The following is a 12,938-nucleotide window of genomic DNA, read 5'->3' on the forward strand; positions in this document are numbered from 1 at the left end:
CTCAGAGAGGAGTGGTTGGGCAAAAAAATAGTTCTGAGTATATTTGCTTATAAAACGTAATTGTCTAATTCAATAATTTTTTATTTCTCCACGTGGGGAATACACAGGTCACAACATGTTTATGAGTTGTATTTGGAGTGTATTCTGCAATCTGTTAATAAACTTTTCAATCAATCAATCAAACTATACACTGTAAGGCTCCGGCCCCGCCTCACTTCCAGTGATGAAGCTAAGCTATGCTAACGGAGCGACTGTTCCCTAAGCTAAATGCACGCACAGAGACAAAAAGGGTATGTAAACTATCTTCTTGTCTAACTCCAGGGAAGATGTTAAATAAGCTAATTTCCCAAAATGTTGGAGTTTTCCTTTAAAACATTATAAACTAATTTCCATCGCTATCACAGGCGTGATGGATCCACTCTACATTGCCCTCAGTTTTCCTATGCTTTCTTTATTTTTTTTTAGCTCTATTTATTAAAATAAGTATTTATGTTCTTATGTACCTTAGATACTACTGTTACCTTATATATATATATATTTCATTACATGTATATATACATTGATTATTCGCCTGTTCTATTCTCAAACCCATCTATCATCCATAGCAACACTATATTATCACCGACATCCTGTTGGGGGATCCCCTTTGGACATCCCATCTGAGGTTTCTCTCCTCCACGCCGCCTGTGGTGCTTTTTCACCCCTATTACTAGGTTTTTAGTGAGTCGTTCCTTATCTTATCGCATATTTGGATTTTATGGTGGTTTTTGTTTTTTTTTATGTTTCTTCTTGACTTGTACAAGAAGACTTGTACAGCCCATGGGGGCTATTCCATATGATCTCGGGCTTTACAAATACATTTGATTTGATAGCCTACTCCTGTACCCACACATCTGTGCCAGTTTACCTTGGGGCAGTATCTCGATACTACTTTGTATCATGATTGGCCTTATTTCATTAAAATAATGTTCAATAGATGTACTTGGAATTCATATCGATGGTTGGATTAGTAAAACAAACTTTGAATGCAAGCTTCAAACAATGAAGAAGATCTTATGTCCATGGAAATCAACATTATCCTTATTTGGCAAAGTCACCCTTGTTAGTTGATTGTGTACAAACACTTCAAATTTCAATCATACTGGGAGATGTTCAAACACCATTGCCATGGAGACAGGTGTATAATCCAACATAACTATTATAGATACTAAGTCACAAAACTTTCAATAAAAAAAGCTATACAAAATTATATACAAAATACTGCCAACAAGCTTTTTATTTGGGGTATGAAAAGGGATCAAAACATTTGTCAGTGTTTTTTCCTTATGTTAGAGGGCATTGTTGCAAATAAGCAGAGAACTATGAAAGACTATGATATAAAATGGAACAGATTATGGCCAAGTTTAGCAAGTTTGATGATAATGATGATCATTATTTAGTTGTTTTTCTCCTTGTCATGTTTTGTGTGTCTGTGGTGGTGTTTTTTCTGTTTGGCTTTGTGGTTTTTTAATAGTGTCCTTTAGGGATGCCCCGATCGATCGGCCACCGATCGTTATCGGCCGATAATCAGTATAAATATGCGATCGGGGAATTCCGATAATTAGTCATATTCGCCGATCGCGGAAACTGATCAAGTGGATATCTCACTCGCTTGTCTCAGACGCACAGGACCTGCAAACTGCTCCTCCTCCCTAGCCCCGCCCGTACCCGTGTAGAGTTTGTAAACACGGAGGCGGACCTCCTCTGCTGAGTCTAGATAGTGCATTCGACCTGAGCTAACGTTAGCTACCTAGCTATCGTTACTGTTTAAACAAAATTACCCAGTCAACTATTCACTTTTAGTAGGCATTGTCTAACGGTATTTAGCCGGCTAGCTACTGATAGCTCCGGATATCAACAAATGCCCCAGGAAGTCTAGTAGCCCATGTTGATATCTCCGTTAGCTTGCGTTAGCTTGCGTTAGCTGACGTTAGTTCACGGTTCAAAACGAAATGTCCGATTGAACTAAATAGTTGTCTTAACGTCATCTAGCCGGCTAGCAGTAGCTACAGATAGCTCCTGATATCAATGTCTTATAACATTGATTGAATGCGTATTCGAGCTGAGGGCTTGCTGAATGTGAAATGACCAAAGCATAACGTTACCAATAGGGTCCCGCTGCAGCGCCGGAGAATCCTTTTTGGAGCTAGGGCTACTAGAGTACACACAGACAGTGGAGCTGTTTGCAGATAGCGAGCATTTTGACTTGTTGCGTGGTGGCGATGTCTCGCAGATAATACAAGTACAAGTCTATATATTTTATTAAAAAAAAAAAAAAAAAGTTTTATATAAAATAATGTTTAATTTCTTTTTAATCAAAAACGATCGGTATCGGATCGGTATCGGCCGATATGGCTCACGACGATCGGTGATCGGTATCGGTGGCAAAAAACGTGATCGGGGCATCCCTAGTGTCCTTGTTTAACTGTGTTTTCTTGTTCTATGGTATTTGTCTGTGGTATGTTGGAGGTGTGGGGAGTGGTAGTGTGGTTGTGTCTTGTTTGTATTGTCCTGAATAAAATTAAATACATTTAAATGATATACCTTTATTTTGAAAAGGGAGCCCACTTTTATTTTGAAAGCACTGCCATAGCAAACCGGAGTTGACGGTTCGCTGGCTGAACAACAACTGTCCAGAGCAGAATAATAACAGAACAGCGAGCAATTTGAAGAAACGCTAAATTAATTAACGTTACAAAATAAATGTAACGCTCCACAGGCAGCGCACTAACCAGCTGAGCTAAACGGGCTGTCATGAATTGCTACTGACTAATCCATCATTTACACTTGTCAAGTGCCAATTGCGGTTGTCGTCCATTATTGGCATTAATAAATCAGATGTCATGCTATTATGTCATGTTCTACAGTAGGACTTACTACTATGATACCCATTAAAACAAGTAATTCGAATAATAGAAGCCTACTTTGCTGGAACGATTCATTTCAAACGTATACAGCGTGTGTGTGTGCGTGTATTCTTTTGTGTGTGCGCTCGTGCGCTGACTCGCTACTTTCCCCCGTTCACTCGTCTTCACAGCCTAGAATATGACACGCCCACTGATGATGTCACGGTTTGCGAGGAAAAAGCAACTATTTTTCGGTGCCAGCTGAGCACCGATTTGTCACGTTCTGAACCAATTAATCCCGGTCTGAACGCGCCGGCCGGTGCGAGATTACGTTCGGGAACCGGCTCCAGCACGGAGCCTGGCCGCGTGAATATTTTCCCTAACGGAGTTGCACTTCCGCGTTCGGTTTGCGCAATCTGATTGTTTCTGGTCATGTGACATCTGTGCCAATCGTGTGACGTCTGTTTCTATCACTGGTTAAGCTTAGGCACTCTTTCGAAGTTGGTTAAGGTTAGTTTGTCTTAGAGCAGGGCGATAGAACACCAGCCCTGATTCCAAACTCTAACCCTCGAACCCAGCATCTCCTGCGTTAGTGGCGAGCGCCTTGCCCACTGCGCCACTTAGCTGCCCCACTTGCTATTGAAGTTATTAGAAGGACTAGTAATCCTGTGGAATGGCTTGGATGAATAAACAAAAATGAGCAAGAACATTGTACAGTTCAAAAGCAGGTTTAGGAAAAAAACGTGGAGCTCTAAACATTTTATTTTATATATTATTTTTATTTCTACAATTTTTTTTTTTTTTTTTTATGCTTATTTTGTTTGTTATCTTAGGTTTGTAAGATATTTTGTTTTATATATGATATTGTGAGGAAGGGGCAGGAGGACTAGATAAGCAATTGTTTCCTTCTGCACCTTTTTAAATTAATTTGTTTATCATTTAACACTGTCCCGGCCAACCACGTATATATACGTGTTTGGGCGCCATGCTTAACACTTTGGCGACCACTGGGCTTAGTCTAATTAGTGGCTAGAGGACTGGGGAATGTAAACAGACGTGACCCTGTTTGTTGAGCTATATCTATACTTTATAGTATTGCTATCTGTCCATTAGGCCTGCCACGATAACACATTTTGCTGGGCGATTAATTGCCCCCGAAAATATCGCGATAAGCGATATTATTGCGACCGGTTAGAGAATTTTCTTTTGAGAAATTTATTTCCCAAAACTTTTATTTTGAAGCCCACCGCTCCGTCTTTTCCGGTGTTTTAGACTTTTATTTTGAAGCCCACCGACCGGACCGGAAGTATTGTTGTGATTATCCTAAGCAGAAGCTATGAGCCGACAACTTGTCTCGTCCGGTTCTGTTTTTGAGCTAATGATAAAACAAATTGTTGGTGAACAACTAACTTTAGGTTAGTTTTAACGTTAGCTACTAACGTTAGATGCAGCTACTACAGGCAATCAACGATGAGGAGGAAGCGTCAAAGCAGTATATAATAGAATAGCTGTGGTGCGTAAGCACTGCAGCACGACTCGAAACTACCGGAGTGTTATAATAAATTAATTCATGTTTAACTTGTCCCCGTGTCCAGTCCTTTGACTAGCCCCACCCGTTCATTGTAAACAATGATGCATGTAATTGTATTAACGTTATTCTGTGTTGTACTTGTAGCTATGCTATACGTTGTATTTCGTTTGTTAGCTATTTAGCTAATGTTGTTAGCATGGAGTGAGAATCAAAGCTCTATCTTTCATCTTTATTTAGCAGTCCAGTTTCTCCGGGCAGTAGCGAGTAACTACTTGGGTCTAAAAATAGCTAACGTTACACTACAAATAATGCTACTTGGTTAAAAGGAGCAACACTATTGAGAAATGTAGTTAAGCTATGTGGTGTTGCCCCACGGAGCTCCCATGCTGTGCTCTGTAGTAAGGCCAGCGGCCCCCCACACGGACAGTGACTGACAAGGGGCACTGGTTCCGCCTCATTAAAACAAACGCGCAAATAGCAATTAATCGCGCCCGTCAAAATCATTGCATTCATTTTAATTATCGCAGCAATTAATCGATTTATTGCTTATCGCGGCAGGCCTACTGTCCATTCTCATTGTCACTTGAGTTCATAAACCGTCCCTTCAAAATGGCTTAAAGGGAAAAAGAATCCATCAATAGGTTGTCATTTTATAGCGCCGTGAATATAAGCTTTATCGCAGATTTCGTCTCATATATTTTCTGGAAAGCTAGTTATGGAGCTAAAGGCTACTAACGTTATATTCAACGCCATTTCCGTTTTAAATATGCTAAAGAAATAACAAACTGCATATGATCCGGGCTCTCCCAAAGCATGTATGGATGAAAGGGGGGCGGCGGGGGACGGCGTTTAGTATTATTGATTACCAATACAGTGTCCGTGTAACTAGCCACATTCACTGATCGAATGCTTGCGTCTCACAACAATGTCTGATCCGGCTGTAATTTAGGTGAATAAGGTCTTACCGTCAGCCCGTGGGATACCCTACAGCATTTCCCCGTTATCGATCGGCATCTGGTAGATCGATATGTCCATTGGTTGATGATAAATCCCCTTATTCCATGGTGAAATCTGCGATTCGAAATGTGATCCACGGTGCATGGTGTTGGTATGGGATCAGGGTAATATGATACTCCATTGGAAGGTAAAAAAAAAATTCCATTCGCCCACAATGATACTGCAGTGGAGCGATGACGCCCCTAAGAGGATCTGGCCGGTATTGCATGTTGGCGATTCCACAGAGGAGGGTAGATCTGCAGAGCCGGTCGGGGATCTTGTTCCGGTTATTAATATGGAATAAAACAATAACAACTTGCCACGGCTATATACGTGCCTCTGGTACACAACGCATGGCACCGAAACCCGTATAAACTCGTGGCTGGTCCTTAATGTGTTAACAGTACACTATCAGTGCCTACCTTGTTTACCTTTTTACCCTGTTGAATGCCATCATCCACTTCAATGTTAGCGTTAAAAACGCCTAATCTATGTTTAAAATTATGGCTGTGTCTAATCTGCCCGTCGCTTATCAATGACTCGTTTGCAGTCAACATTGTCGAAACGGATTGTTTTTTTATCTCCGTGAAAACAGGTCTGATTATCCTAAGACTTGGTAAAATAGATTCCTTACCTGAGATCAGATGTTATCCAAAAAGATTATTCCAATTCCTGATCGCCATTCCGAATATCGATCACGCTTATTGATTGATTATTGGCTGCTGTAAATATATATTCCAGGCTGATTTCCGTCTCGCGATCAGATCCCTCTTGATCAGACGTCTCGCCAGCACAATGGAGCCAGTTGGCTCCACCTCTACAGATCTACAGATCCCAGGTCAGTCTAATCGACTGACCTGCAGTTACACAGGGATAGACGATAGGGGGCGCTTTTTCCCCATCTGAGCTCCTGGAGGAGCTGCTGTACCAACGGGAGACTCGGTTGATGAAATATGAATTCAGATCGCTAATAAAAAAATAAAACGATAATTGTCGTCGTCAGCACTCTATGGGGATAAAGGGATAAAAACGAGATATGACGCTGGCACTCAAAGTGTTAAAGGGCCAACCACGTATATAAGTGGTAAACTCGTTTTTGCTTTTATTGCATTTTAATATCCTACTCAATGTCACGGAGCGGCACTGCAGATATACCCTACTCTTGGGATTCGGAAAAGTGCATTACCGGCCAGATCCTGGTAGTGGCGCTGTCTCAAGAATGCAGTGTTCCCTGTGGCAGAACGGATGTAGCTTTTTTCCCAGTCTGGGCTACTTTTTCTGTTAGCCTGAAGCTATAGCTTCCCCAGATCGCATGGAATACTTATTGCGACGCCGAATTCAGTATGCAGTAAAGGAATATAGCATCAGCCAATTGACATATCGATCTACCAGATGGCGATCAATAAATGGGAAATCCTTTTTGCAGTCCAACCGGTCACAGGTAAGAGCTATTTCACGTAAATTTCAGCCCGATCGGGCCTTGCTCTCATACCAAACCCTCTCATCAGCGTATGATGCTACAATAACGAATGCCGTTATTGGTAATCATAATCAGAAACGACTTCCCCCGCCCCCCCCCCCCCCCCCCCTTTCATGTATTCATGGTGGAACATGATATCGATCATATGCATTTTGATTTTTAACTCTAGCTTCTGTATGGCTGAAACGCCAATCGATTTAACTTTATTAGCTATATAACTAGCCTTATAACTAGCCTTGCAGGAATTACCCCAGACCATTCCAATATAACGCTTATATTCACGACGCTATAAAATGGGAACGTATTGATGAAAAAAAAAATTCTTTATGGCATATTGAAGGGACGGTTTATAGTGTCAATTGACAATGACAATGGACATATAGCAATAATATAAAATATAAATTTAGCTCTACAAACAACATCACACACAGTGAATACTTGTTATGAGAAGCTGGCCTTATAGAGTGAGATTAGACGGATCCCAGTGTGAAAGTGTTAATGAAGAATGTACGATTCAATACAAATTAAAAAAGTCAAGTTGAATAGCCCTGCCCTAAATAATCATGCAAGCATGCAAGTCTCATGCTCTAACACACACACACACACTTACTGACTGTAGAGCACACCATACTGCGATCTTACTCTGGAGAGACAAGTGCCCTGTCGGGCCAATGTCCTAGAGAGAGGACAAAACAAATGTGTTATCATTAATGACAATTCAATTAAAGGAAGTAGAAAAGACACAAAGTTCTGAGATAGCTAAACAAGTTTAAAGGGGACATATTATGGTAAATGGGTTTTGCCTAGTCGTTGTGTGGATCTTGCAGTCTGAGATGTTATTTAGGTGGGGAAATGACAAAGATACTCATTGCGGTTTGGCCAAGAGTTAATATTAACAAGCCATTGTGAATCATTGCAGGTTGTGATGTCAACAAGGCGGACACAAGCAATTCATTAGCTTTGATTAATCTTATTAGCTGTGCTTTTGGAAGCAGGAACACTGACTACGTAATTTACTACCCAGTTTGTAAAAGTGCTTTCCTCTTGGGCGCGGGGTAGCTAGGCCAGTGCTGCACCCACCAAAAACACTGCGTTCAATACGAGGGAACAAGTTGCTGGATAAATAGGCTAATTATAATTAGATTTAGACTACTTTCTTTGCAAAAAAACATGTTCCACAGATATATAAAAAAAAAAAAAAAAAAAAAATAAAATAAAGGTTTTGAAACAAGACATAATATGTCCCCTTTACGACATGCTGGGCTAAAGCATAGGACAAAGTTGTAGTTCTATTCCTAAATAACAGAAGAAGAAGTAGGCTTAGTATAAGTGCCAACTTATTTGTATCACAAGAAAGGAGATATAATTAACTTCAAGGAACGGTGATCAGCTCTGGCTGGGTCGCGTGAACACTTAAGGCAACTAACATGTGCTTCCGCATTGCTCTGATTGGCCAACTGACCCCACGTGACGCTACGGCTCGTTTCCCCCCTACGCCGGTAACGCGCGCATGCGCATTTTCGTTTCGACGGCACTCAAACGCCAAGCGAGGCTGCTTGCGGAAATAGGCTGCTCGCGGAAATGTAATGTTCGAATCCGTAGAATACATATTTATCAAAACAACATATTTATCAAAACAACTACCAGATTGGCTGGCCGTCTGCACTAATACAATTGGCTGTATTAGAGGGTGGGAGAAGCTGGCGGGGTGGGTCCGGGTCGTTGTAAACAGCGACTCCTACAGTTCGGTCGGGGCGCCTGCTAAGCGCGGATAGGACTTGAGGGGGATAGTGTGATCCTCCCACACGCTACGCCCTCTCGATGAGAATCCGCGCTGCCAGGTGAAAAGAAGCGGTGATTGGCTGGACGTGTGTCGGAGGAAGCACGTGGTAGCCTCCACTCTCCCAGATGATCTGACTGTGGGGGGTAAGTGCGCAGCGACCAGGAAGGGACTGGGAATTGGCATACGACTAACATTGGGATGGGAGAAAATCGGAGGAAAAATTGAGGGGGAAAAAGATCAAGTTTATAAAAAAAAAAAAAAAAAAAAAAACTACCAGATTCACTCATAACGTTATTTCGCGTGACAACTAGGGGTGTAACGGTACACAAAATCCACGGTTCAGTACGTACCTCGGTTTTGAAGTCACAGTTCGGTATTATTTTCGGTACAAAACGTTGCATTCAAGCAGCATCTCGCTATTAATGCAGACCGGGCCAAAGCAATAACAAACGCCATAGGTGTTTTTATAGCAGCAGATCTGCGACCATATTCCGTTGTCCCCGTTGCATTCAAGCAGCATCTTGCACTAGGATCTGTTTCTTCCGTGTACCAGTGATATTCACATTCGGGTGATGCCGTTTCAAATGCGTGATAAAGTTCGCAATAAAGTTGAACAATGACATGGCTCTGGCTTGTCAGTTAGTATTGACTCGCCATACTAAGGCTAATATGCTATGCTGAATTACAGCTCTCGTTCAGTGTAGCTGCGCGCTGCGTGGAATGAACAAACAACATCCGGTTAGTTGTGCACGTTATATTAGGGCCGGGGGATTTAAGTTCAGCAAAAAAAGGTTCCATACCGTTGCAATCGCTCGGTGCACAGCGCGTACTGTACCGGAGGACCACATTGAGGCGGTACAGTACGTATCCGCGTACCGTTACAACCCTAGTGACAACACAGCCCAGCTGTCAGAAACTGAGAATTGTAACGTTATATAACGCAACGTTATTTTTTTTATTTAACCTTTATTTACCCAGGGTAGGTTTGCTGAGCACGGATGCTCTTTTTCAGCTACGCCCTGCTTCACATTCACACAGTTCCATTCACACCTGGGAGCTGCCCAGTACAACCACAGTCTGACACTGTTGGCCACTGAGCAACTCCACTGGAGCAGTTGGGGGTTTAGTGCCTTGCTCAAGGGCACTTCAGCGGTTGGTGTTAAGGGTATGGGAGAGAGTTATTCATTCACTTCCCCAGCCCAGATTTTTCCTGCCGGTCAGGGGGATCGAACCAGCGACCTTCCGGTCACAAACCTGCTTCTCTAACCTTTAGGCCACCGCTGGCCCATATATATTATATTATGTTATTTCGCGTTTTATTTATAACGTTATGCACCGGTTTGAATCAAAGCCCTATCGAACATACGCAAGCTCTACTGTCTTTAACTATAAGCATTTACACTGCCCACTTACTGTACCATGTTCTACATATAGAACCTCATCTCATGCACCGGTTTGAATCAAAGCCCTATCGAACGTACACAAGCTCTACTGTCTTTAACTATAAGCGTTTACACTCCCCACTTACTGTACCATGTTCTACATACACTGTGTGTTGTTGTAGCCACCGGGTAAATCGCGATTTTTTTATTAGTTTGTCATGACAAACCAATTACATAATCCAACATATGTGTAAAGGCACAACATATTCCAGTTAACGTTATATTTTTTTAATGATTCGTTACGGCGCAATCAATACTTCCATGCGTTCGGGACCTCCATGTTTTGGGGGTATTCATCAGAAAAATCGGATCCGGGATTCGGCTCCCATCAGTCGGGCAAGAACTGAAGGTTTTCAGCCTCTCTCCTGGAGCTTAAGGGGGAGCCGCGCTCGGCCAATCAGAGAAACGCGGAAGGCGCTCGGCCAATCAGAAGAGAGACGCGTCACTCGTTGGAGGCTCATAGAAGACCTGTACGGCCCATGGGGACATTAACGTGTGTTGTCGGGCCCTATAAATAAATTTGATTTGATTTGACTCATGTCTCCGGCGTAGTAGGCTGGTAAAGCTATGCCTCCTAAAATGTGAATCGGAAATACAGAAATACCGGCTACAGGCTTTCCGGTTTCCGGGCACCCCCTGATCCGTTTATAGTCCCCAGCGAAACAAACAACAAGCAGGTCTGTCAGCCTGTCGAGGGAGGCGATAACGAGGTTGTTTCTGGGGGGGGATACATTTTCATGAGCACCATGTCGTGATTTCAGGGGCGGGACTTCCTACCTGATTCCCACTTTCGGCCGTAGTGCTTTACCAGGCTTTATCTCTCGAGATAAAGCTGGGAACGAGGTTACCGGCGTAGGGAACGAGCGTAGAGCGGCTGGTATTCACGAAGGAGAGCGCTGGCCAATCAGAGAAACGCGGAAGTGCATGTTAGTTGCCTTAAGTGTTCACGCGTCTGGGTCAGCTACCATCAACCTTAGAACCAAGGGTCAACTAAGGTCAACGAACTTGTCAATCAAAGTTCAACAACTGCTCGACTTTCTTCGTATTAATGCTGTAAGAAGCAGCAGAGGCCCGGGGCTGTGCCCCAAGTTGTGTTCTCAGTGAAACACTAGTGTAAGAGGAGTTACAGCAAAGCCTTTGATTGGGATCAAATAATAGATGACATACCTAACGTTGGTCAAACATCAATGTCGCACCACTACAGTCGGTAGCGACGATAGTTAGGAGGACTACCCTTTATAATATCAAGTAGTATAAATTGTCAACAAGGATACACATGACACATTATGGAAGATGTAATCGTATCGTTATGGTTCATCTTTTTGATCGCACCGGTTGGCTAAACACGTCGCTAGCTCCTAGCTAGCCGTTAGCTCACCCCATATTTACGACACAAAAACGGTAAGAATACCTCCATGGATACAACGTTGTGAACATAAATATGTGGCAAGTGCCTCTACTTTGACACAACAACGCTGTCAAACGACAGATAAACTTTAACTAAGCCCAAAAGTTACAAGGCACAGATGTACTGACCTTAAAAGCAACGCCATGTTTGATGATGTCTGAGAGAGGACGTGACGTCACCGGATGTTATTGTCATTCTGCACGTCTTGGAGGACATGCCATCTTGAGAAGGTCAATGTAAGGTCTTTGAATGAATGAATGAATGAAAACTTTATTTAACAGATTGCAGAATGGGTACAATACAGTACGGCTCAATACATACAATTGTTAAGGGGATGCAGACCTGAGAAAGACGTTTGTCTTGTTTCCATCAGGGTCCCCCATTTTCAATTAATATAGACATATATGACATACATGACATACAGATAGTCAGTACTGCTACATCTATACATTTATGACATACCAGATTTGCAAATACAGTACTGTTTGTGATACAGAAGGAGTCAAGAAAAGGGAGTATATACATTTGACGTAGAAACTGTACATTGGAGGAGGTTGGGTGGGGGGGGGTTGGGTACATTGGGATATTGACAACCATACTGGGTAATTTACATTGGAGGTGGTTGGGGGGGGGGGGGGGCACACTGTATAAACAAGTAACACTGTACATTGAGGGGGGGGGGGAGGAGACACTGTACAAACAAACACAATTGTACATTGAACTATTGACAAAACCATACTAGGTAAATGACTGTACATTGGAGGGGGTTGGGTTAGGATATTTACAGGGGCCAGTGTTGAATTGCAGTCTCCCGTAGGTGTCCCTTGAGAGAGGTTTTGAAAGTGGGTAGTGATCCACATTCCTTTACAGCTTTGGGTAGGGCGTTCCACATTGATGTGGCATAATTGCGAAACGTGTTTAGTCCCTTATTTGAGCCGAATCTGGGTTTAACATGATTTGTGGAGCTCCCTCTGGTGTTGTGATCGTGGTATTCACTGACCTTTGGGAAGTATTTTGACATGTACATGGGTACCTTGGTCGTGTAGTGTATCTTGTAGACCAGGCCCATTGCAAGTTGTTGTACTCTGTCGTCTACTCTAAGCCATCCTAGGTTGTCAAAGTGGGCAGGGGTGAGGTGGGTTCTAGGAGTAAGGTCAAGCAGTAGTCTGACCAGTTTGTTTTGAGATGTTTGTAATTTTGTTTTTAGCGCCTTTGAGGTGCTTTGGTACCATGAGGTGCAAGCATAGTCGTAGTACCCCTGAATGAGTGCTCCTGCCAGAGTCTTCAGGGTGTTCTTGTTTACCAGAGAGGAGATCCGGTACAAGAATCGAGTTCGTTGGTTGACTTTTTTTATTACATTGGATGCCATTTTGTCACAGGAGAGATTAGCCTCTAGGATGGAACCCAGGTAGG

General features: G+C 42.7%; 1 protein-coding gene across 1 annotated transcript in view; it reads right to left on the reverse strand.

Annotated features, from left to right (window-relative positions):
- Positions 1 to 11,694, reverse strand: part of sdhc (succinate dehydrogenase complex, subunit C, integral membrane protein) — a 49,566-nt gene extending 37,872 nt beyond the window's left edge. The window contains exons 1-2 of the mRNA XM_084327238.1: positions 11,654 to 11,694; positions 7,503 to 7,568 (exon numbers count right to left, since the gene is read on the reverse strand). Coding sequence (XP_084183364.1) covers positions 7,503 to 7,568; positions 11,654 to 11,670 — 83 coding nt within the window. The 5' untranslated portion in view covers positions 11,671 to 11,694. The remainder of the gene's footprint in view (positions 1 to 7,502; positions 7,569 to 11,653) is intronic.
- Positions 11,695 to 12,938: the final 1,244 nt, after the last annotated feature.

The sequence above is a fragment of the Notolepis coatsorum genome (assembly GCF_963971535.1).
Source record: "Notolepis coatsorum genome assembly, chromosome: 13".
Lineage (NCBI taxonomy): Eukaryota > Metazoa > Chordata > Actinopteri > Aulopiformes > Paralepididae > Notolepis > Notolepis coatsorum.